The following is a 20,281-nucleotide window of genomic DNA, read 5'->3' on the forward strand; positions in this document are numbered from 1 at the left end:
ACCAATAGTCATGTTTACTGAGAATTAGAGGCGGGAACTGGTTTTGGAGGTGGGGCCTAGCGTCCATCTTTAATGTACTGTATTGAAGAGATTGACGAGAAGAAAACATTGAAATTTGAAGTAAAGAAGGCTCGGTAATCGCGGACTTGGCTACCAAAACAAAAAGATATACGAAATTAATATAACTTACAGAAGGTAGAGAACACATAAACATTAAACTGGATCCACTATTGAACTGAGCATCCGTAATTTTGGAAGAACTAGCCAGCTAGCTTGACTGTGCAGCAACGTTAGCCAGTGAGCTATCTAACTGTTAGCTCGCTTTCTTACCTTTTCAGCATTAGCTTGCAATATTCACATTTAATTTACCTGTTAGTCTTAACATTGCCGAAAACTTAACTTGTGTTAATGCTTCAGACTGTGACTGCAGCAGATAAATACTTGCGTGACGAACGACGATGATAATATAGTATATGTGGTTTCTTTGCATCCACACTGTAAAACATCAGCTTAGATAGCTATTTGCTTACGACAAGAAACCATGCTATCTAGCTAACAGGCTAGGTTTAACATATACTCGAGTACAACGATGTAGGAGATGTTTGTCATTTCCCCTATTGTTTAATGAGATGTTGATAGCTGTAATTGTCATATGCAACGGCACGGAGTAATTGTATAGCTTGACCTATACAAATGTTAAACTAATGCTATCAAGCCTTTTGTAGCCCAGTCTGTTGCAACGTAGAGTGTGGTCGGAGGAAATGTTTTAGTTTAACTAGCCAAGTTACACTGTTTCCCCCGAATCTGATGAAACAACAGTTCAAGATTTGTACGGTACTTGTTGAGCAGATGTTGACCGCTTGTTGTTCACAGACCTATTGTTATTCACTGATATACTTTTAAATGATCTGTCAGTCGGACTGACGTTTTTTAGTCTTTGCGTGTTTCTGTATGTTCTGCTGGTCTAGTTGTGCTGTTAGTAGAGCTAATGTCATAGGTCATTCTGATTGCAGTGATAGGCGGTATGAAGACAGTATCATAGCGAAGCCATGGCTGATAAAAGAAAACTCCAAGGTGAGCCTCTTTTTCTATGTGGGTGATTTTAAATGATCCCAGCAGCATCTTGCATGAGTGTATATGTGTACACTACCATTCATTATTCTAGTTATCTGTCAGAGTTGCACGTTCATACGTATTAACCTCGTTCTATGTCTCTAACCTTTTAAACAGGTGAAATAGATCGATGTTTGAAAAAAGTTGCAGAGGGTGTTGAGCAGTTCGAGGACATCTGGCAAAAGGTGAGTAGGATTTAATATTGGAATCATATTGGTTTTCATAAAGGAATTGGAGAAATGAAATGTGTTCAGTTGATAAATCTTGTGATCCCTCAGTTACATAATGCAGCCAATGCCAATCAGAAGGAAAAGTATGAGGCTGACCTCAAGAAAGAAATTAAAAAGCTCCAGGTGAGAATGTGTTTCTATCTCATTTCATTGTCACTGTCCACCTGTCAGTGTAACATTTCCATGACATTAGTAAATTATGCATTACTCTCAAGATGAAATGTATACATGAGTAATTAAGAGATAAGTAATGATTCCCTATGATACCCTTACAGCGACTACGAGACCAGATTAAGACGTGGGTGGCATCCAACGAGATCAAAGATAAGAGGCAGTTAGTGGAGAACCGCAAACTTATAGAGACGGTAAAACTTCATCACTATAACATACCTATGGTTTGGAAAGTTATTATGGAGTATGTTGTCAAAGCCTCCTGTCAATGCTGTCTATCCTAACTACAGCAGGCCCTGCATGTTTGTCAGTCAGCACTTATTGATCATTTCCAGTCTCAACACTGACCTATAAATAAACAGAACTGGTGGTGTTCAGTGTCCAGTGACCAGACAACAGCAATAACTAACTCTCCCGTCTGTGCAGCAAATGGAGCGGTTTAAAGTAGTGGAGAGGGAGACAAAGACTAAAGCTTACTCCAAGGAAGGGCTGGGTTTGGCCCAGAAAGTGGACCCCGCTCAGAAGGAGAAGGAGGAAACGGAACAGTGGCTAACGGTAACAATGGGCTAATGCTACTGCTAGACAACAGAAGCAGCAAAACAAGGCTAACATTAGTCATGCATAAATACAGCTCAACATAGAGGTGTAGACGGCTGACTGCCGCTGAAATTGAGGGCAGATTTTTAAAACCTGCTGATTAATAAGAACTGTCAAGTTATTTTTTTTTTCAATAGCTAGAAACGTGTAATAAAAGTAAACTAACGTTAAACCTGTGCTTAACATTATATTCTTCCTTTGTATTGAACACCAAGAATTAAGCATGAATAGAAATATGATCTTTATGTTTCTCTGTTCATCAGAATACGATAGACAACCTAAACATGCAGGTGGACCAGTTTGAGAGTGAAGTGGAGTCCCTCTCTGTCCAGACGAAGAAAAAGAAGGGAGATAAAGATGTTAGTGTCATCATCCCGCCTCCTCAGATTCAGCAAAACATTTAATTTTAATAATCTCACTTCGACCTCACAAAAACATGTCTTCTTTCTCTTCTCACCTGTTATCTCTTCTCACCTGTTATCTGTTCTCTCCTCTTTTGCATGCTCCTCTCACCTCTCCTTTTTCCTGCCTTTCTGTCTTCTCATCTCTTCTGTCACCTCTCCTCTCCTCTCCCCTGCTTTTTTTAGAAACAGGACCGCATAGAGGAGCTGAAGAGGTTGATCGAGCGGCACCGGTACCATATCCGTATGCTGGAGACCATCCTGCGAATGCTTGACAATGACTCGATTCAGGTGGATTCCATCCATAAGATCAAAGACGACGTGGAGTACTACATCGACTCCTCCCAGGACCCCGACTTCGAGGAGAATGAGTTCCTCTATGACGACCTGGACCTGGATGATATCCGTAAGTTTGAGTGGTTACAGATACGTGTCCAGAAGGAAGGGAATAGTTACCTATTTTCTGTTTTTATAATAGCACTGTTAGTTCATTCTCAAGTAAAAAAAAAAATAAGTATGTTATAAATAGCTAATAATCTGGTTATGAGTAGATATTCCTTTGTATCTTTACAAAGATCTTAACATGTGCTTTGTTATGTTATCCCTTGTCTAAACCAATAAAAAGTATGTTTAAAAAAAAAAAAAGATCTTAACAATATTTAAAAAGCTAAATCAGAAACTTTATTTGCAAATTTGCACCCTGCAAAGGAATTTGAAACTGGCTCTCGGGACATTATTGCCCTTCACCTATGGTCAGCAGGTTCCCCCCCCCCCCCCTTGTTTCTGTGTTAACCTTCTCTCTGTCCCCCTGGGCAGCGGCGGCGCTGATGGCCACTTCTCCTCAAGGTCAATCCAACTTGGAGGATGAAATGTTCCTGCAGTCCAGCAGCACGCCCACCTCCACCACCTCCTCCTCGCCCATCCCTCCATCGCCCGCCACCGGCACCACGGTAAACCGCGCTGTCTTTCGGATCTCCTTTACTCTCCTCCTCCTATCTCTCATTCCTCTGCGCAACCTGCGCAACGCTCTGCCCTACTCTCCCTCCCCATCTCTCTTACACCTCCAACACCAACACTCTCTCTTACTCTCCCCCTGATATCTCTCTTACACCTAAAACTCTCTTACTCTCCCCCTGATATCTCTCTTACACCTACAACTCTCTTACTCTCCCCCTGATATCTCTCTTACACCTACAACTCTCTTACTCTCCCCCTGATATCTCTCTTACACCTACAACTCTTACTCTCCCCCTGATATCTCTCACACCTACCTCTCTTACTCTCCCACTGATATCTCTCTTACACCTAAAACTCTCTTACTCTCCCCCTGATATCTCTTACACCTACAACTCTCTTACTCTCCATTACTCTCCCCCTAATAGCTGTCATTCTTCTCTGTGCCTTCCTCCATCTCTGTCAGTCATCTCTGGCCCTCTTGCTCCGCTCTGCTTGTCCACCCCATCTCCTCCCTCACCCCTCTCTCATACTGTAATCATTTCTCTCTCTCGCCGTTTCTGTGCACAGACCCCACCAGCCCACCTGTTCCTCCATATGCTTGAGGCCGCTCTCCCTCCACCCCCCTCCTCTTCTCCTCCACCAGTTATCCAGACCTATCCTCCTATTCTCTCTCGGGTCTGGGGTTAACTGTGACGTCGTGTTAAGGGGTTATCGTTGTGTAGAGTGTGTGTTTTGTGTGAACATTGTTACGATGAGAGTTTTCATTCCAGGAGAACTCTGAAGAGGAGAAGAAAAGAGGACGCTCCACCGACAGTGAAGTCAGTCAGGTGAGAGGGCAACTCCTTTCGAAGGCTTTATATAGAAAATGTTACAGTACTGTGAGCAGCCATATCTGATTGTGTCCATCTTTTTATTTCTGCTCTTGTTTTTTTTACCATGTCTCTACCAAGTTACAAGTTAATCTCAATTTGTTTTTGTGTGTGTTGTAGTCGCCTGTGAAGAATGGGAATCCATCGCATTTGTCCTTCTCCTCCTCCTCCTCCTCTTCCTCTGGATCCACCCCCTCTTCGGTCTCCATGGCCACCGTTGTCGGGGGAGTGCCAGCCATCTCCAGCGGCAGCAACCTCCTGGGCAGCTTCAGCAGCGCCGTGCAGCAGAATCCTCCTCAGTCTCAATCCCAGCAACCGCAGCAGCAGCAACCGCAGCAGCAGCAGCCGCAGGCCAAAACCCCCACCACCCCAGTGCCCATCCCCTCCAACAGCACCCCTAGCCCCCCTAGCTTCCCCACACTCCCCATCTCCACCACCCCGTCCCTGCCCATCTCCAGTACCCCCGCCCCAGTCACGCCAAACTCCCTGCCCCAGGCGTCCTCGGGGCCTACCTCGACCTCCAGCCTGGGGCTCAGCCTGGGGCTGGGCTTGGGCTTGGGAAAGGGCGGTGTGACGGTGACCAGCAGCTCAGCTCAAATGTCTGGCCTGGGTCTGTCGCCGATGCCCGGGACCATGAGCACCATCGCGGGGCTGCTTTCCACCTCTATGCCGGCGCCATATGCTCAGGCAGCTGCGGGCGGGGTGGGCAGCGCTCCCGGTGGTCCAGTGGGGAGTGGCGGCGGCGGCAGCACGGTCCCGTCGGGAGGCACGTCAGTGGTCGGGGGAGGAGGCGGCGGCTCAGGGGCGACCAGCAACGGCACGGGCTCGTCTCTGGGGCTCCTGGGGTCCAGCCCGGGACACGTAACCCTCAGTGGAGGCATCCTGAGCCTGGTGCAGGGACAGACGCCCCTTCAGGCGGCGCCGCAGGTACCCCTCAGCCCTGTGGGGACTGCCCCAGGGTCGGTGTCCAGTCTGGGCATGCTGGGGGGCAACGGAGGAAGTACAGGGGCAACAGGAGCTGGTATCGGGGGTAATGGAGCTCCCGCCAGACCACCCAGTGTTCTCAAACAGAATGGAGGCACAAGTGAGAACCAGTGTTCTTTTCAGTCCATTTCTGTTGTCCAACCTTAGTGTTCAGGTTGCAGCTGTTAGTTCAGTACTTAATAGTGTGTGTGTGTGTGTGTGTGTGTGTGTGTGTGCTCTTTCTTGTCCAGGTTACAGCGCTGTTGTAGCGGACAACACGCCGGACTCCACCCTCAGCAGCAGCAGCCAATCACAAAGCAGCCAGCCCTCATCTCTTAGTTCCTCGGGCAACCCAACGTGAGGGAACATATTTATTATTCATCCTTTAATGAAACCGCTCCGACAAGTACCTCTGTTCCTTCTGAGCACAGTCCTGGTTTAATGGCATTACTACAGTGGAATCACTTCGGAGTAAAAGCACTGAATGAATTAGATGGATTGTCTTGTTAATATATTGAGCTGATTTATAGTCTGGAATATTGATTCTGGATCCTTTCTCTGTCTCTTTTTCTCTTTCTCTTTCTGTCTCTCTCTCTCTCTCTCTCTCTCTCTCTGTCTGTCTGTCTGTCTGTCTGTCTCTCTCTCTCTCTCTCTCTCTCTCTCTCTCTCTGTCTCTGTCTCTCTCTCTCTCTCTGTCTCAGGCTGGATAATGGCCCCAGTCTCCTGAGCTCCATCACCCTTCCGCCCTCCTCACCGTCTCCCTCGTTCACGGACACCACGCCTGGCGGTGGGAGTCTTCTCAACGGCCCACACTCCTACACACCAAACTCTGAGGTTATCAAGGTACGCCCTTGATGCCCACGGATCACCCCCACACAGAGCAGGTGGCCTCTGGCACAGACTGTAGCCTGACCTGGGCCCCGTCTGTCTCAGACCCGTCTCTGCTCGCTCCTCTCTGTCTAGGGGACCCTTCCTCACTCGTTCCTGTCCTGCCAGGACATCCCTTTTGTCTACACGGCTCATCTCATTGTAATCCTTTTGACCATGCAGTCCATGTTATTGTGGGGTTTTGGTGATTTTTGGGTGCGGAGTTTGTAGAGGCCTGTGCCTCTTAGCTTGTCTCTGTGTGGGAGGGGGAAGTGCAGTGCAGTGCTGTCTGCAGTTTTGCCCCCAGAGTGACGGTTTATTTAGACACCGTTTAAAAATTTAAAAGGATGTTATGTAATATAGGGCTGTCAAAATTGCTCAAAAATGACGTTCGAATATTCGCTTTAAAAAAACACATATATTCGAACATATTCGAATTTCTGGTTGCGCATTAGGCACGTCAATAACAGGAAATTAATACAACGAGACATAACTACTTGTCTAGGTTATTTATTTAAGTTTAAGCATATTTAACAACATATTACCTACGCAAAAATAAGTAAATTAACTAATGGCCAAGACCCTCTCGCTCGCACACACGCACTCTTTCTTTCTCTCTCTCTCTCTCCCTCTCCCGCACCGTCGCGCTCTCTGCGCATAGCGGTTTAAATGAACGACAACAAGGGATACGGTACCTCGGTTCCAGTGCTTCACAGAACTCCCTGAAGCCTATCCCATCCACCACACTGATCGGCTTCATGTCCTTGCATATGAACGAAATCCATTTTTGCGCGCAGGCCTCCTGTCGTGCCGCAGACAACGAACTTGTGACGAATGGCGCAAAATATGTATCCAGACGTGGCTGTTTCGCTGAAGTTCCACATATTATGCCATATTCACTTGTGTGCACATTTTGGAGATGTAGCCTCAAGTTGCTAGTTGTTGAATGGTAAGCTAACGCTAACTTACATAGCTTACACACTACTTTATCTGTAGGCTCAACAAGTTTACCATCAGCTGCCCAAAATCCGAAATATTTCCAGACATCACTCTTTAGATTTTTGGGGGTTACAATCACTTTCTCTGCTGCGGTCAAGCAGGGTTCTGCAATTTCTGCCATCTTCCACCAAGTCAACTGTCAGCAGTTAGGCTGTGCCAGACAGTGCAACTCCTGTGACCTGTCCCTGACCTCAGGCGCGCGCCCACCCACAAAGCAGACAGTGCTGCCGCTGTTTTTTTATTTATTTATTTATTTATTTATTTTTTGAATATTAATTTTCACATTCGAAATTCTATTTTTAACAACTATTCGAATATATATTCGAATTTAGAATATTCGTTGACAGCCCTAATGTAATAGCAGAGTGTGTTAGTTAGAGGTGAGACAAGGAGCTGTGTGATACTGAGTCTAGGTTACATCTGTTTCTCTCTTCCTGTTGACCCATTCACTTCTCTCTCTCTCCACTCCTCTCCCTCTCTCTCCTTCTCTCTGTCCCTCCCTCTCAGGCCCCTGAACCGTTGAGTTCTCTGGCCGCCATGGCAAAGAGAGCCGCTCTGGGAACAGGACTTGATGGAGAGATTTCCTCCCTACATCTCTCAGAGAGAGGTAGAACACCACACACACACCTCACAGTGTATTCACCTCAAAGGCGTACGATACGATGAACATATTTTGAAACATTGATCTATTCTATGACAAAGTCTAACCCTTCTGCACACACTTGCTCTGTCCCACTCAGACATATTTTCAAGCTCCTCGGCCCCAAGCGGCCCCCCTGTGGTCCCCCAGCCGGCCGTCTCAGAGGTGAACCTGCCTCCGTCGTTAGGGGTGTGTCCCCTGGGTCCCACCCCCCTGTCCAAAGAGCAGCTCTACCAGCAGGCCATGCAGGAGGCAGCGTGGACACACATGCCTCACCCGTCCGACTCCGAGAGAATCAGGTACACACACACCTCACCCGTCCGACTCCGAGAGAATCAGGTTCACACGCACACACACACACACACACACACACACACGCACACACGCATCACCTGTCCCACTCCAAGAGAATCAGATGCACACCTACACACACTGATGGTAATTTTGTATCACAGACTTGGAGACTCAGTCAGGCAATGGTTGAAAGAAATCCGTTAACAAGGTGCGCACCACACCAAGGCAGAGAGTGTGGCTTCACATAAGGCTACACCAGCTTCTCTGATTTGACCAGAGCAAGTCTGAGTTGAAGTCTCCTCCTGGACAGGAGAATCACTGGGCCCACCTTACACTGAGGCAGGAAAATCGTCAGGCCTCCCTAATCAATGCTGGCCTGGCAATTTAGCTAATGACACAGAGAATGCGACACGGACACTGATACACAGTCTGCGAAAAGTTCCCTTCTTCTCATCTCTAAGAACACAGTTAGAACACAGAACAATCTTAGATCAGGAACAGTGTCACTCATGGCAGAACACAGAAAACTCAGGGATTCTGCTTCTTAACCTTAAGGATGGGGATGAACATAAGAATCATAAGACATAAAGTCTGATTTGAAGCTCACACACACACGCCTCACCTGTCCAATGTTGAAAGAATCAGGTACACACACATACCTCACCCGTCTGACTCCGAGGGAATCAGGTACGCACACGCACACACACACACACACGCGCTTCACCCGTCTGACTCTGAGAGAATCAGGTACACACTCACACACACACACACACACACACACATATGCATCACCTGTCCCACTCCAAGAGAATCAGATGCACACCTACACACACTGATGGTAATTTTGTATCACAGACTTGGAGACTCAGTCAGGCAATGGTTGAAAGAAATCCGTTAACAAGGTGCGCACCACACCAAGGCAGAGAGCGTGGCTTCACATAAGGCTACACCAGCTTCTCTGATTGGACCAGAGCAAGTCTGAGTGGAAGTCTCCTCCTGGACAGGAGGGGAGGGGGGTATGGATCTCTAAGAACACAGAACAATCTTAGATCAGGAACAGTGTCACTCATGGCAGAACACAGAAAACTGAGGGATTCTGCTTCTTAACCTTAAGGATGGGGATGAACATAAGAATCATAAGACATAAAGTCTGATTTGCAGCTCCAACACACACACACACACACATGCCTCACCTGTCCGACGTTTGAAAGAATCAGGTACACACACATACAGTACACGCACACGTCTCACTCGTCTCATTCATCTGACTCCGAGGAACCAAAGAATCAGGTCCACACTAGGGGAGTAACGGTACACAGAAGTTGCGGTTCAGTTCACACCACTGTTTGGATATCACGTTTCGGAACAGTGGGGGAAAAAAGGCACACAAAAAACCCAAATGCGGGGGGCACTGTGGCGCAAGAAGTAGCCCCAACCATATACGGGCTTGAACGCCCACGGGGACACGGGTTCGAATCCGACCCGCTGTCATTTCCCGATCCCATTCCCCACCTCTTCTCTCCATCTCATTTCCTGTCCAAACCTTCACTGTCCTATCTGAATAAAGGCAAAAAGCCCAAAAACAAATCCAAATGCAAAATTTCTTTGAAGTGAATTTATAGTTTCTGTGTAGTAAATTAGTTCCTGTGAGCCATTTGCTCTCGCCATAGTGTGACTGACGCGGTCAGACACCAATGAGCTTGAGCTGAGCCTAGCATGGCGTGTTGAATAAGAACAAGTCTGTGGTTGGCTGTGTGGTCAAACATGTGGCTGATGGGAGTGGAATGATAATAGCAGCGTACATGTTGGTTATCAGTATGGTTACCATTATTTGACCATTATTATTTAGCAGGTTGGGGTAGTGGAGTGACTGTTGTGCACATAGCAATAATCAGGGCATTCTCCCCTATTCATAAATACCATTATAGTTCAGAAAGCTGACAGTGTGCTCTTCATGACCTGTGATATTCAGCACTGACCACCTCCCCTCTTTGTCCCCCCCAAACAGGCAATACCTGATGAGGAACCCGTGCCCCACCCTGCCCTTCCACCATCAGGTTCCCCCCCACCACTCTGACTCCATTGAGTTCTACCAGAGACTGTCCACTGAGACTCTCTTCTTCATCTTCTACTACTTGGAGGTCTGTCGCAGTCGAGTCTACACACACACACACACACACACACACACACACACACACAATTACAAATACATATGAAGCCTCCACACACTCTACAGTCTTTATTCTCTGCCACCTTTGTCAACACAGGCTATCGAGGTGTACACACACACACACACACACACACACTCAAACAAGCTGCCTTTCTGCTGTCACCTTAACCAACACAGATGACCCTGATGAACTGGTGTGTTATGTGCTTATGCGTGTGAGTAATCCTGCTGCTCTCTGCTCCGTCAGGGCACAAAAGCTCAGTATTTGTCCGCTAAAGCTCTGAAGAAGCAGTCGTGGAGGTTCCACACCAAGTACATGATGTGGTTTCAGAGGCACGAGGAGCCGAAGACCATCACTGACGAGTTTGAACAGGTTGGTTTACCCCCTCCCTCCCCCGGTCTCTAACCTGTGATCTCTGAGGCAACCAGCAAAACTCTTCATCAGGGAGAGCCTTTGCTGCGTTTGCTCATTGTTTATTTACTCAGTGCAGTGTGTGTGTATGTACCATATTTACTATGCGTCTTTCAATTTAGTTTGACTTATTTTAGTTTGTGTTCCCCACATTACTTTTTACCTCTTCATGGGTTCCATGTGACGTCACCGTGCTTTAGCGCCACCATGTTTGTGTCCGACACGGTCGCATACATGTATATATGTCTATGGCAGCGCCACCATGAGTCTAGCTGTGCGTCGGTCACAACCCACAACTACCAGAGAAGACGGAGGAAGATCGAGAAAGTTCAACATGCCCGGGATATGTTGTGCTGCTGGCTGTAAAAACAGTCGCCAAAGAAACCCCGATCTACAATTTTATTCTATCCTCAAGTCACCAGCTCCACTGGTATTTTAATATTTAGGTAAGATCTTATGCCTTGATATGGGACATAAGGCAGTCAAACATATGAAAAGAAAAAAAAAACATACATTCAGATATTATTAATGAAATGAATTGCTTTACTGTTTCTCAGCATAAGGCCATCTACAGAATGGCCAAGTATAATAGATAATAACATGAGTGGGTTATACTACACAATGCAATAAAGAAACAGTTCTTATTTAGGTTAATATACATTATTTTAATGCATACTCCCCTCATCTCTTTTATAATGAAAACATAAATGCAATAAATAATTAGCTAAATAAACTAAGATCGAATTTACAGTTATACAGATTTAATAGTAGCATAAGAGGAACGCTAGCCTTTTTACCTTCATACAGTGGCAATTCTCAGTGATCTGATTGGGTCAGGTAGCGCAGAAAAAGGGAATGATAAAGCAGTACGAGTGACAAATGTCACCTCTATCAACTTTCTCCTGATGCTAATACAAAACACTGCTTAACTTAGGCAGTGTCACCCAAATCAGGGCACACATATGGCGGCAGGATTTTCGTAAGTGACGTCATTAGAACCCATGAATTTGATTTCAATGTCCTATGTTCTGTTGTTTAGCCAATATTTGTATTTTATTAAAAAAAAATATATGTTGTTTAACTTAGCCGCTCCAGGCTAACATGTCTGCAGTCTGTGACTCTACTGAAGCAGTCTGAGCAGCTCTCTGAGTTTGTGTTCTCTGTCCTAGGGCACATACATCTACTTTGACTATGAGAAGTGGGGCCAGCGCAAGAAGGAGGGTTTCACGTTCGAGTACCGCTACCTGGAGGACCGGGACCTGCAGTGACAGTCAGAGGGGGGGTGGGGGAGGGCGGGGGAGAGGGTGGAGACGCAGAGTGCGGGAGAGAGCGATGAGCTGGCCGCCATGGAGAATGTGCTGCTGTTGACATTCCGAGATTGAACTCCATGCCGTGATAATGTTTGTTTTTTTTGTTTTATTTTTTTAAAAGTCGGTGGTAAAGTAGGCCTTTATCTTAAAGGGGAGGAGCACAAGAGAGGAGGGGGTCGAGTGCCTGTTTACATACAAACATTTGAACCTCTCTTTGCAGTCCTCTTGCCCACAACTTCTGTTTTTATCTCAAACCCCAGCACCATCAGATGGCTTAACTACACAAAAACAAACTTCAATTGGGAAAAAGAAAAAGAACGTACCACCACCAGTGTAATTTGACAATGGGCACTACCTGAGTCTGCGGATGTTTTGTGAAAGCATTTCTGTAGTTTCTCACGTAGGCCGCCCCACTGCCGGCACACCACAGGGCCTGTCCTGTGTCGAAGAGGACGAGATGTTAATTAAATTGCTATGCAATTGAATTCTACTCTGCCTCCTCTCTCTGTTTAAGAAATATGGAAGTACAGCATATAAATATGTATTTAAAAATTTCACCCTTGAGTCAACTCAGCGTTTTTTTTCCGCTGCTGCCTCTGATTCTGATTAGAGCAGTCGGCATCCCATTTCAAAAAGAGAAGATCAAATAAAACGACAAATAAAAGCTAAATAAATTGGATGCAGGAAGTTATCCTTTTTCTCACTAACAGTGTGTAGGTTGTTTGTGGTTAAAAAAAAAAGTATATCTATATCTTTTTTTTTTTTTGTCATGTGAAAAGCTTGGACAGTTTTGGACTATGTAAAAAAACAAAAAAAAACTCCCACCCTTGTATGCCATTCTTTCATTTTGGAAACAAACTTTCACATATTCCCTCTCATTTGTCCAAATAGGAGCACACTCACTTTACAGAGAATCATTGTTTCCCTTTTACTCGGTGTCCTATGCGTTTAAAGCCTCCTCTTAGTTAAAAAGGTGTCCTCAGTGAGTTTTCTTAACTGCATTTTCCTTCGTTTTTTTGGAGGGAAAACCCACAATCTGTATTTCAAAAAGAAACGTTAAGAAACTGTGTAGAAATTTTAAAGAGAAATTATTTTTGGCTTAAGGAAGGAAAGGGCAGCTGACAGACAACATGTGAATTTCTCTCCAAAAAATAAGTACAAAATTATGTATAGAGTTGATTTCTCATCTTTGCTTTTTTGACACTGTCAGGATAGCATGTGACATGCCATTCAGTAAGCCTGAAATGGAAAAAAGAGGATTGTACAATTTCAATAAAATACTTTTGTGAACAACTCTCTGTGTTGTCCTTAGCTAAATGATACCAATGGATTTTTAATCGATTTGTTTTGAGGTGAGGTACTTGAGAGCACCCTCATATGCCGATACCCTCGTGTAATGAAAAATATTGATTGTGGTGTATTCCATCCAAAATAGCTGCTCGGTTCCGAACACCTCTACCTCATATCCATACCAGAGTCTGCTGTCTGCAGGAACAACGGTAAATTACAAACGGCCTAAAAATGAACAAAAACAGGCTGTCTGCTGACGGACCATTATCCAAACTAACATGACCGGGAGCAGAATTGCTCGACAAATCACGTTACCTGTGCTGTTTCAGTAGCCAAGTACATGCATGTCAAGTAGCTGATTCCAACAGGGTCTTTATATTGTGCGTTACACAAACCGACAACTGGAAGATTGGCAGGAATTTTATCAGCTGGAGAAATCTGCTAGCTTGGAAAAAGATTTCAGTCTGCTGCGTCTAACAAGATGTACAAGACAAGATTTTTGACTGGCAAATTGTCCATCACACATTGGGTAGAAGAATGAGGGGAAAAGGTTTCCAAAAACAAATGATAAGGAACTCTTATTGTGACTGTTGCACTGCCTATTCTGTTACACAACTGCCAAGATATTTCTAAGTCTGTTTGGCCTTGGGGAATACGTGGCATCTTTGTCACAGATCAATTGCATTCCAGAACTCCAGATTTGGAAAGCCCATATGAATGGAAGCCAACTCATAGCCCTGTGACATAAATTGAATCCATGGCAACATTTGTAGGTCACCTATGCTCCCACCAAACTACAAGACCAAAGTATGGACTCTGGAGTTTAAACATGTAGTCTAAGTATCCCTCTATGAATAAGCTATAAATCATATGGTTCTCGGTTAGGAGATACATATACACATCACTCTGATGATTTTTTCCATCATAGATCTGGCAGATTTTATTAAAATGAGACCTACATGTATCAAGTATGTACACATACAAATGAATAAAATAAAAAAATAAAAACACAAAATGACTACAGGAACCATAGCAACACCATTTCCAGGGCTATACAGGCCTGCTCTGAGAGCCCAGGGGAAAGGGTTTGGTCTGCCTGCATGCCCACTCAGCCTGTCAGCTTTTCCTTAAACACTTCTGACAGCACCAGCTTCATTAGAGGTCAAACCTGTGTGTGTTAATAACTTACACAATGTCACCATACATCAACACCCTGAATATGGAGGTGATGTGTGTGTAAATGTGTGTGTGTGTGTGTGTAAATGTGTGTGTGTGTGTGTGTGTGTGGCTCTCAAATCTTAGGTGTTTGTGATTGTGTCCCGCCTTCTCCCTCCTTCTTGACTTTGAGAAACTCTGCCATGTTGGAGAAGTACTTCTGATTAGCCTCAGCCACCTTCTTCTCTGCAGCCCCAGGATTCACAATCTCCAGACCCTAAGGGAGGAAGGGGATGATGATGATGGTTTCAACAACAACACAGCAAAAGGCACAGCACAACTGTGCAATGCAGACCACTTCCATCTTAAACGTGTCGTCATTGAGGAGACTCCTTCGCTCAGGACTCTTGTGCGTAAGGCGGAGAGCGCCACCCTCAATGCTGTGTGTGACAGTGACAATGGCTTACATGAAGACAGGAGCCGTTCTGGTCATCAGTAGTGCTTACCTCAAACGTTACCTCGACTGCCTGAACTTTTCACATTTTTACGTTCCATCTGAGGTTCCTGATGTGTCTGATGAGCTTCTGATCGTGTGTGTGTGCGTGTCCAATTCTTTCTGAGTCAGACAGGGTGAGCCATGCGTTTGTGTGTGTGTGTTATTCGGCATTGCTATGACGGACTGTCCATGTGTGCAAGGGGGTTGTATAGTCTAGTCATGAAATGGTTTGTGTGTGTGTGTGTGTATGTATATGAGGGGGTTGTATAATCCATACCTGTAATGGTGTGTGTTTGTATGAGGGGGTTGTATAGTCCATACCTGTAACGGTGTGTGTGTTTTGTACTGTGCATACCTGCAATGGTGTGAAAGCAACACTGGAGCTGATACCAGAGGACCGGTCTCTGACTGTGGACTTCCCTCCATACACCATGCTCTGCTTCTGCAGGGTTCGCTGTAGATACACACAAGACACACATATCTATGAAGACACACTAAAAAAAACACATACATGCAAACACAACGGCTTCGATATCAACCTACGGACAAGCCTAAACGAGAGACACTACAGAGTTACTGGTACAGACCACAACCCATGCAAAGAGCTTCATAAAAGCATAGCTAATAGACCTGCACTTCATAAAGGCATAGCTAATAGATCTGCACTTCATTAAGGCATAGCTAATAGATCTGCACTACCACCTAGTGAGGGCACAGGTGTCAGATTGTAGTACAGTTATAGCATATATCTGAGCAGTGTGGGTCAGTGTGGGTCAGTGTGTGTGTGTGTGTGTGTGTGTGTGTTAGGTCTTACCTGCAGGGATTTGGAGATCCTGGCTTTGGTGGCGTCGTTGACCTGTGCCGCCCTCACCCTCCCGCTGCCAGACTTGCCCAGCTGACCCAAGCTGAAGCCCAGGTCCTCCTGGTACGCATCATCCTCAATCTGACCGCCGGCAGGCGAACAGACAGCAGATATTAGACACGCGAGACCACAGACTAATGTAAAGAGGTCTTTACAAAAATATTATGATGTTAAAAAGATAACGGTAAAGTTATTTGGCTCAGGCAACAAAATAATGAAGAGTACAGATTCTTAATACGCAGACAACATGCTACAGTTGCGGAACAGAACCGTTTGGAAAGGAAAGCTGACACACACACACACACCTCTGCAAATGTCATTCTGTTGGCGTTCTTCCTGATCTCAGTCAGGCCCAAACGCTCCTTCATCTTACGGTACCTGAGAAAAAATAAATCACACAATAACAATGAATAAAAATAATGACAGAATGTAACAAATACCTTGATAATGCAAGGACACAGAGACAGGAGGGAGCAGGAGAGAGAGAGATCAATGTGTCGTACCTTCTGCCTCCTCTCTTCTTCCTCTGTCCGTCCAGTGGGGCTGGGAGCGGCTTCACCGTTTTGACTGGGGGAGGCTCCTGCCACTTATCAAACTTCCTCTCAATCTCCTCTTTCAGGTCATAGCCCACCTGAACACACACACACACACACGCACGCACACGCACAGGACAACCCTACATGAGACACTCCTCTGAGGGGGTGAAATAACATGAATCTTTACTCCTCATGAATCAAACAAACAGGACCATCAGCAGCCCTTGAGCGGTCTCTCACCTTGCCGCCTGAACTCTCGTGAAAGCTGTCCACCCGCGATGCCAGCGTGCACTTGGCCGACACCAGGCGAGCGGCCTTCCTCCGCAGGTCCTACACACACACAGGGACGGCGGCAGTTAGAACCACAGACCAGTTTACCATAGGAGCCAAGATGGATGTTTGAGCGATGTGAAATGTAGCCGCGTCTTGTGACGACAGCTCTATCTACAGAACTCTGAACTCATCTCAAGTGAACTCATCTCATTTAAGAAAGCAGAGACCAAGAAACACCAAGACCGACAGAGAACAGCTCGGCATGATGCGCGTTGACATCTAACGTGAGCCTAATAAATCCACCAGTAAGCTCATAAAATCCCACGTTAATTAAATGTGATTTAGCATGAACGCTAGAGGTGTCTGCGCTCACCGGGGGGAGAGTCTGCACCACGTCACAGTGGTAGATGTAGCCCGTGTGGGGGAGCAGCGAGGTGCTGCTGAAGCCGGACAGGGTCCTCCGCTGCGCCCCCAACAGCATCAGGTTACACGCCGGCATCTTGGACAGGTTAGTCAGACCGCCAGCAACACCTGCATGAGGAGGAGGAGGGGAGAGAGAGGGAGTATGCAAATATTGAGAGGATGAAGAGACAATGAGGAAAATGTTTAGTGTTACTGCAAACCTGTATGTGTGTGTGTGTGTGTGTGTGTGTGTGTGTGTGTAAAACTACGGACTGAAAGGTTAAGTAGCATCTTCATGAATATACCGTACATCTCCCGTTTTGACTGAGGAGAGCAACGCACAACTCACCCATAATTTTAGCTGCAGTTGATGCCCCAACTATGATGGACAGATTAGGGGCGATGAAAGACATCCTTGACTCCACATACTCATAGATCTGGTGCTTTGATTGGTTCAGCTCCAGAGCCATGTCACAGGCCTCCTCCAATCGCTGGAGCTCATCGTCGCCTAGCATTACCCTGGGGACAGTGGACATTTTTTTTTTAGCCTGGGATTCAGCCTTAAAAATAAACCCCCAACCACAGAGCCCTGGCAATGAAACTGGGCCACCCAGACTGCTACAGGCCTTCACTGGCTTCTTAGTCACTGACCGCCCCCCCCCCCCCCCCCTGCTTCTTCCCCCAAATCTCATCTCGCTGCTGTCTGAACCCAGAGAACATTCTAGAAAGGTTCTGGTCCAGATGTGCACCATGTACTGCCTTCTGGGGAAAGGAATAATATTTAAACATCTTTTAATGTATTATTTACTTATTTCCCGCTTTACAGTATCTGGACCCATTGAATCAGATCCAGAGTACGGGCCAGTGTACTGTAACGCCCCTATACGCCCTGGCCTGTGAGTGGCAGGTTTGTGCTGTGCTCACCCTTGGGTGGTGGATGCTGTGACACTGACCACCATGATGGTGGCGTTGGTGAGGATCTGCTGTAGGTTCTCGTTGTTCTTGCACTTCTCCAGGTTGTTGCCCAGTTCCTGAGGACAAGCAGAGGCGCCAGTGGTCAGCCATGATGTAACACAATGAGATCACCTGTGATCAGCCATGATATCCCTTCTGGCATGAGTCCATTGCACTAAAGCTAGTTTTGCTTCCCATTAATGGAGCAGGCCCTGATTCTACTCCAATACACTTTTGAACAAATTCAGTTAACTGCTGCTCGTGATCTCTAGCTGTCTGTTCTGTGTGTGTGCTCTAAAAAAATCCTGTGTTCATACACAGACCTGGCTCTGTAAATGGGAAAAACAAAGCGGCTTGGACCAAGCCATACACTATACCAGCCAATCGACACGTTGCTTTGGGGGCAAGGAAGGGAAGGGTGTAATCTGATCGGCTGTTGAGCTCAAATTTAAATAACCTTTCGCCAGAATCACGGACTGAACCTTTCCTGTGCGTAGTGAATTTGCCAAACCGATGAGATTAGATTGGTTTTTTTTCTGTGAATTATTTTGTTTAATAGACTGAAACACTGAAAGCAAGTTTGGACTTTTTAGTGACTCTTTCTGAAACTGACAGGCGTTCACAGGTGGTTGTCTCACCCTCACAGTCCTGATGTAGTCCAGTGCATTCGGGACCAGAGATTCAAGCTCTGGGAATCTTTTGGAGTACTTGTCGCGCACAAATTTATGAATGATATCTGTGTGAAAGGGGATATTAGAGGATGTCAAGCAAGATTGGCATTAGCACATGTAAAAATGTAACTTTAAACCACATCACAGTAAAGGGATCACAGCTAAATAACCCAGGTCTTTTATCCTTCACTTCGACATCTCTAACACCAGTACTCAGTACTCCATTTCAGAGTCAGCAAGTATCTAATGATGAATTCCCTCACCTTGTCTTCCTTTCCTCAGCTACACAAACACTAAAGGAACTCACTCAGATCATTGTCAATTTCCACAGTCAGGTTGTTGGCAGCAACAATTAGCCTGTACTCTGGATCTGATTCAACGGGTCCAGATACTGTAAAGAGGAAAATAAGTAAAGAATACATTAAAAGATGATTCAAATAAGAAACATGTTTAAATATTATCGCTTTCCGTGAATAAGCAGACAAAGACTACTACTAACCTTCTGAATTCATACGCTGTTTGCCAACATACTCTGTAATCTTCTCCGTGATCTCTGAAAACTGTGGACAATATTTACAGTGGGGTTGAGAGACCAGTGAGATGACACGTTTTTGATAAGTTATTCTAAAACAGTAAGTACACAAAACTCACAGGTTTGCTGTGGCGTAGTTTTGCAATAGAGGTGACACTTTCGGCTGCACTGTAATCTAACTCCATCTCCTCAGGGATATCCTCTAAGCCCCCCGCTACCTCCCCCTCTCCGGCCTCTTGGTCGCTTTCTCCACCTTCCTCGCCCGGATACAGTCCATCCTCTCCCTCCTCGCCGGCCTCCTCCAAGTCGGCGAGCAGTTCATCAGCCAGAGACATCTGCAAACGAGTTAAATGTTTTTAGGTCTTGAAGGACATACATTTTGTACATGTCCATTACAAATTACCTTTACAGCCCGATACAATTCTGCAGCGCTGCGTGATATATAAAAGTTCAACTATGTAATCTTGCTGTAATATTTTTCCACTAACCAACTTTATCAATGTCCTGTTTGCAACTAGAGTTTCTGCATTTATCTTATAACAAATATGTATTTGTGTGGCGTTACTGAACAGGCGATCACATATATCAATAAAATTCCTAAATGACAGAAAGCATAAATATGTGAGCTACTTTACAAACCGAGCACTCGGTTTGTAACAAAGCTAATTTAGCTAACACTGTCTTTTTTTGTAATTTTTTTTGTTTAAAAAAAGTATTGCACGAAACAGAAACCGTACCTTTCTAGCTTATCTCTGGGGATAAACTGGCAAGAACAGATACAAAATCGGTATCTTTAACAATAACTTCGCAGTTTCCAGCAATGATCAAATAGCTATCCTGAACGTTCATGCGTCCTCGAGTCGCAGTAAATATACGTCATCGGCCAGGAGCATGATGGGAAATAAAGCAGATTATTTATTTATTTTATTTATTATTATAGAGCTGTTGCTTTGTCTACTGCTCTGAGTAACATTAAGTTCTAATCTGCTAAACGATACAAATAGTTAAAAAAAATCAGAGTATCCCATTTGTACATGTTGGTCTTACTATTAATTTATTTGATTGATATGGGCTTGCATCATGTTTTTTTTTTTACCTTAGCCTGGAATGCCTGTAG

At 45.4% G+C, this 20,281-nt stretch overlaps 2 protein-coding genes across 5 annotated transcripts; one reads left to right on the plus strand and one right to left on the minus strand.

Annotated features, from left to right (window-relative positions):
- Positions 1–19: 19 nt before the first annotated feature.
- On the plus strand, positions 20–13,286 carry cnot3a (CCR4-NOT transcription complex, subunit 3a). Of its 4 annotated transcripts, none has more exons than XM_031577055.2 (18): positions 20–195; positions 1,014–1,074; positions 1,231–1,298; positions 1,368–1,466; positions 1,619–1,708; positions 1,941–2,069; positions 2,375–2,470; positions 2,705–2,918; positions 3,329–3,462; positions 4,240–4,296; positions 4,459–5,422; positions 5,553–5,658; positions 6,003–6,144; positions 7,675–7,774; positions 7,908–8,106; positions 10,110–10,242; positions 10,519–10,644; positions 11,853–13,286. In XM_031577055.2, exons 2-18 carry the CDS (start codon positions 1,050–1,052, stop codon positions 11,949–11,951), a joined length of 2,781 nt encoding a protein of 926 aa, XP_031432915.1. In that variant the 5' UTR covers positions 20–195; positions 1,014–1,049; the 3' UTR covers positions 11,952–13,286. The 4 variants fall into 4 exon arrangements, with proteins under 4 accessions (XP_031432915.1, XP_012684653.1, XP_012684651.1 ...); XM_012829199.3 differs by having other exon boundaries at positions 21–195; positions 2,699–2,918; positions 3,359–3,462; XM_012829197.3 differs by having other exon boundaries at positions 22–195; positions 2,699–2,918.
- A 907-nt stretch (positions 13,287–14,193) lies between these two features.
- prpf31 (PRP31 pre-mRNA processing factor 31 homolog (yeast)) lies at positions 14,194–20,044 on the minus strand. The gene is made up of 14 exons (XM_012829201.3): positions 19,902–20,044; positions 19,284–19,499; positions 19,132–19,192; positions 18,940–19,023; positions 18,600–18,697; positions 17,932–18,038; positions 17,357–17,526; positions 16,979–17,136; positions 16,573–16,662; positions 16,300–16,427; positions 16,102–16,174; positions 15,749–15,877; positions 15,290–15,388; positions 14,194–14,715 (listed from the first exon to the last, which is right to left on the minus strand). Exons 2-14 carry the CDS (start codon positions 19,497–19,499, stop codon positions 14,575–14,577), a joined length of 1,554 nt encoding a protein of 517 aa, XP_012684655.1. The 5' UTR covers positions 19,902–20,044; the 3' UTR covers positions 14,194–14,574.
- Positions 20,045–20,281: the final 237 nt, after the last annotated feature.

This window comes from Clupea harengus, chromosome 11 (genome assembly GCF_900700415.2).
Source record: "Clupea harengus chromosome 11, Ch_v2.0.2, whole genome shotgun sequence".
Lineage (NCBI taxonomy): Eukaryota > Metazoa > Chordata > Actinopteri > Clupeiformes > Clupeidae > Clupea > Clupea harengus.

Excerpts from the sequence above, each read along its gene's own strand:
- prpf31 (XM_012829201.3), bottom strand. The coding sequence starts at position 19,499 with ATGTCTCTGGCTGATGAACTGCTCGCCGACTTGGAGGAGGCCGGCGAG. Across the intron at positions 18,039-18,599 it reads ACTACATCAGGACTGTGAGG|GAACTGGGCAACAACCTGGA; the intron begins GTGAGACAACCA and ends GCTTGTCCTCAG. Across the intron at positions 16,175-16,299 it reads AAGAAGAGAGGAGGCAGAAG|GTACCGTAAGATGAAGGAGC; the intron begins GTACGACACATT and ends ATTTTTTCTCAG.
- cnot3a (XM_012829197.3), top strand. The coding sequence starts at position 1,050 with ATGGCTGATAAAAGAAAACTCCAAG. Across the intron at positions 1,467-1,618 it reads AAGAAATTAAAAAGCTCCAG|CGACTACGAGACCAGATTAA; the intron begins GTGAGAATGTGT and ends ATACCCTTACAG. Across the intron at positions 3,463-4,239 it reads CGCCCGCCACCGGCACCACG|GAGAACTCTGAAGAGGAGAA; the intron begins GTAAACCGCGCT and ends TTTTCATTCCAG.